A 5185-nucleotide genomic window follows, 5' to 3' on the forward strand; every position below is an offset into this window, starting at 1 on the left:
GTTATCGTCCATTACGATACAGGTCCTTTTTTTGACCACAAGGGCCCACTCAGGGGGAGGAGCCCCACAAAACTGGGCCCACTGCTTGTTCAGTTCCTGAAACGGGGAACTACCATCAATGCCCAGTGTTATCAAGCCACTTTACAGAGCTTTAGACGAGCCATTAAGTCGAAACGGCCAGTTATGTTGTCCAAAGTTGTCCACATACGGCCAGTGCGGTGAAGATGACATTGCAGTAGTTTTGGTGGGAAACGTTGGAGCTGAAACATAAACCGTGCAAACCTTTCACTGTGTGACTTTCATGTTTTTGGACCTCTAAAACAAGCTATTCGCAGGTGATACACCTGATGTCGCAGATATCACCATTGGATGACGAAATGTGTGACTGGGTTCAGTCCTGGATCCGATAGCAACCTACTAATTTCTCCAAAGATGGAATTGACCGTCTAGTGTTGCAATGGGATAAATGTGCCAACAGTTTTGGCGACTATTTTTGAGTAAATAAAATCGTATCCGTTACTTTAGGCTATTGACCACGTTCCATTTGAATGCACCTTATACACGAAAGTGCTCAGCGAACAATGGTTTTGTTCATTGAGAAGAGGTAAAATGGAGGGAGTGAAGACTTTCATTCGTGAAATTAAGACCCCAAGTCACGTGATAGGTTTTAAAGAAAAGCATTGGAAGAAATCAGGTTTCCTTCACTAGTTTCACGCAAAACGTATCAACCATTCGTCGTTGTTGAGACACATGACTTGAGCTCTTTGCCCGAGCTTTTGCTTAGCCAATGATTGGACTTGCTCCCTCTATTTACTAATTGCTGCTCTAAGGTTTTAATATGGCCGTTTTTCACAGCAGTAATAAAACGCAACTAGAAACGGATGCACATCACTCGCTGCAGTGTTCTGAGCAACCTCACGAACACTGACAACGAGTAACTTCGAACTTGACTCTTCGTTTGCATCCTATTACTGCTGTGAAAAGTGCGAAGCCATTTTTAATGTGAGTTAACCTCTGCTCACTAAGCAGACTTTTGTACACTATTTTGAAGACACTGCAATATGTGACTGCAGCACCCTCTGGTGTGCAATCTTGGAACTATATCTCAAAAGCGGTGCATATTGAATTCAATATCTGTCTGACCCCAACATCTCATTTATCTCGTCTTTATGTTTCTCAGAGTTTCCAGAGGTGCCCACCTAGAGAGGGGGGGGGAGAGTTGTCATGACGCAGACTGCGCCATTGAAATTTTTAGGGGGTTGTTTTGAGGGGTATTTTTCCTATTTTGGGGGGTCTTGCTTTGCGGGGGGTTTTTGAGTAATTTAGGGGGGTGCGCCCTTGCTCTACACCCCTGGTGTTTCTATTCTATTCTATTCAGGAGTCACAACTGACTACAACTGTATTTATGTCGAGGACTGCATACTAAGTGCCTTGCCTCCATTATTTTATATACCGATAGATGGCAGCACCATCACCGGATCGAACAGTTAATGAGAATTTAGAACTAGTCCAAGAGCTAATAGCTACCTGGAGCTAGCACCCCCAGAGGTATCGTTTCACTTGGAGGACATTGAGACCACGAGCATATTTAACGTCGCCCAGTCCCCTTTAATGACGACGGCGACGGTGGGTCTTCGACCAGCGGGGATCGAACCCGAGACCCTCCGGCCCCGAGTCCAATGCCCTACCGATCAGGCTACCACGGCCCCTCCCTGGTGTTTCACAGTTAAGTATGCCATTTCACAATTGGAGGGTCCTTTCTCTAACACCTTTCATGTTTGTATTTGTTTTTTCCACCATCCTGTGGAATGGGTTTATGTTTAGGTTCTGCTCATCGATGAATGAGTTCATCAGTTTTGACGTCAAATGTTGACGTTATGATCAACGACCAACTTCAGTGCACAGTGCCGGATCTATGGAGGTGGGGGGAGCAGGCCAGGGCCGTCGTCATTTGTGGCGACTTCTGGGGGCAGCAAATTTACTTTATGTCTGCTTTTCTCGTTGAAACTCGATGTAAAATCTAGAAGGAAGATGGATACTGTCTACCTTTGGCAAGTTGAACTACGCTGCCCGACCGATTAAACGATTCCATTTGTTGAAATAGGGGTGAGGTAAAAGGGCTTAAGGACTTGCAGATTTAGTTTGCAGTGTTATTGTCCATTTGACGAACAATATAATTCAGGTAAGAAGTAGCAAGCGGTACAAGATTCTCTAGTCAATAAAAGGGTTGCAATGGTAGCCCAACTCTGCGCCTAACAATTCCTCTTCCTACTGATTGCTCTCCCTTGAAAGAAATGGATTTGCTCAAGGCCATAGCTCAACTTCTCAGAGGTGGACAGTAAGGGTGGCAGTTTGAAATTTTCGCCGCGACTCGTCAAAATCGAATATTCAGCTCCGTCAGTGCATGATCGCCAAGCATAGAAGCATTGCTATAGAGAGTTTATTGTCACATTTATCTAGGGAAACACTAAAACTTTAAAGTCTGATACTTACAAGGGAGAGGAGCCACCTTCGCCGAAGGATCCGATTCCTTGGAAGGAGTATCCGCTCTGTCCACCAGCTCCACCAGAGAATCCGCTAGGACTGTAGGAGCTGGATCCGCCGCCTCCGTAGGGAGATCCTCCAGCTCCTCCGTAGGGGGATCCTCCAGCTCCTCCATAGGGGGATCCTCCAGCTCCTCCGTAAGGACTGACTGAAAGACCTACGGGTCCGCCAAAAGAGGGAGCGGCTCCTCCGAAGGGGGATCCGTAAGCTCCACCCCCTAGCGATGCTCCGCCTCCGAGAGACAGGGCGCCGCCTGCTCCTCCGAAGGGATTGAAGCCGGCGAAGCTTGCTGCAGAGGGCGGGGCTCCGCCGTATTGTCCGGGTAGACCGAAAGGCATGGGACCGCCCCCACCGCCCCCAAACAGTCCAGGGAAGGGACCTTGAGCTATAGAGGGCGCCGCCAACAGTAGGGCGAACGCAAAAGAAGGCCAAAAGTATTGCATTACGCCTGAAATGAAAGAGCAAAAATTAAAAACATGTAAAAAAAAAAAAATACTAGTAGCAACTGATGAGTAGTGTTTTGTAAATCAAAATGTCGCTTGTTAAGCTTTCAGTCACTAAAATAAAGAATCATTATAATCTAGGGGAAAAAAAAAAAAAACGTGGTACACGAAATGCATTATCAAGTATGCTTAAGGACGCTTAAGTTGTTAGAACAGATTGGTCTTCCGACTTCCTTTGATTGTTTGAAAATAAATGAGAAAACACTGTCAATCGGTCATTCAATTTTCAATGCTATTCTTGAAACAAATGTTGAACAAATCTTGAAACAACTACAAATGTACAAAAATTGATAGGCTACAAGAACAGATTGTTTTCCGATTTTCATCGAGTGTTTTTCTGAGCAATTGAGAGATAATGTTTAAAAACCCTATCAAAACTTGGTAATCTACTTTTGGAGTTCAAATTTGTTGCTAATCAAATTCCTAAAAGTACAAAAAAGTGTTCACTCTTTAACTACTTACTCTAACCAACATTGGAAGCGGTGAAACATAGGGGTAGATGAGGCATCGCCGATTTTGGTGGCGGAGCAAGAAAAAAAAATCGGAGGGAGTTGTAGTTTAGTTTTTTTTTAATTCCTTTTCTATGGGGTCAAAAAAGGAACATTTCTGATTTTTTGAGAGGGATTTATCCCCAAATTCCTCCCATTAGATACACCACAGGTAAATGTCTGTTTTGAATTTTTTTTTTTTTGAAATTTTTTATCCGAATTTCTATTTATTGCTTTTTACTAAAGATTAATAATTATTTGCTTCATGAAATCTATGAAAACATTATAACCTTTGGGATGGGTTTCCCCTAAATAGTTACTAATACTAATTAGTTATTATTTTTTAGCAGTTAACTGAACATTACTTTTTATAACAACATCAGATGCAATTTACTTTCTGATAACTATATCAGACAATTAGATGAGCATGAAGACAAAATGGCGAAATTTAACACGAAGGTTGATCTAATATTTATGTATTTTTCAAAAATCACACTTTAAAGTTATGGTTATACTAGAAATTTGTATTTCTGAAGTAGGTCTTGTACTGGAGGAAATACGGTAAAATTTAAATCGATCTTCAGATCAAAGCGTTTCTGATTTTAAGATCGTAGCAACATGATTATTTATACCAGGAGGACTAACAAAACCTTGCCTACATATAATATGTGTTATTGTGAAAGTGCGAAATCTGGTATAAGTCGACATTATTCGGTGAATATCGACATTCGCATGCGAAAGACATCGCCGAAAGACCGAAAACTTCCCGTGAATCACCGGGGACAGTCGACATTCTCCTTCATTTTCGGTCTTTCGGAATTTCGGTTTTTCAGAGTGACATGTGAGTTTTCAGCTGACAATACAAGAGAACAATATAAGTTTTATCTGTCCCCATTTCACTGAGAACGGAAAAAGTAAGTTCCAATTAACAAATTCTGGTTATTTTAACAATAACTCTTCAATATAACTCTTTAGTAATAGTCGCAGAACAACACTGATAAATTTTAAGATAGTGGAAATGGGGTCGTTTCCAAAATTTCAAAAGTATTTTTTTCTGAAAGAGCATGCTTAAAAACATAGGATCTGACCATTTTTAAAATAATTTGTTTAAGTTTAATATTTTAAAAAAATTACTTAAATCGGTGAGCTTTCATTGTTTACATTTCTTGGCGATGACATCACAAATGATGAACTGCCATTCCGTGCTGCCACTCACAGAGCTAAATATTTAATTCCTATCTTTACTCTAGTGTATTGGCAACGATAGGGTTGATAGCAAGCGTAGAGTGCAATTTTAATTCGCTGCTTGATTATCATAACGTTGAAACGTAGTAGAAAGATGCGCCAAAAAGCATCATTTGTGATGTCATAAAGACCACTCCTTGTTTGAAAATCGAACATTTTAAAAAATTAATTGAAAAAAAAAAACCTACTATGAAAATGAAAGTATTTCCTGGGCCCATGTTATTTTTTTTTTTTTTTTTTGCTCATTCTATCCATTTCAATGACTAAAAGTAGTACTTTTGACTGAAGGAAACCACCCCATTGAAAGTAAAAGACATTAATATCCATTTTGCTCTAGGCTTATATCAAACAAAATTACTTCCTCATCGCGATTTCTGTCTGCATATAAGTTCAAAGGATAAAAAG

General features: G+C 40.9%; 1 protein-coding gene across 1 annotated transcript; it reads right to left on the reverse strand.

Moving 5' to 3' along the window:
* Window positions 1-2489: 2489 nt before the first annotated feature.
* On the reverse strand, window positions 2490-2987 carry LOC129224161 (uncharacterized). Its single transcript, XM_054858578.1, has one exon. It carries the CDS (start codon window positions 2985-2987, stop codon window positions 2490-2492), a length of 498 nt encoding a protein of 165 aa, XP_054714553.1.
* Between the last annotated feature and the right edge of the window lie 2198 nt (window positions 2988-5185).

Source organism: Uloborus diversus, chromosome 6 (genome assembly GCF_026930045.1).
Source record: "Uloborus diversus isolate 005 chromosome 6, Udiv.v.3.1, whole genome shotgun sequence".
In the NCBI taxonomy this organism is placed as follows: Eukaryota; Metazoa; Arthropoda; class Arachnida; order Araneae; family Uloboridae; genus Uloborus; species Uloborus diversus.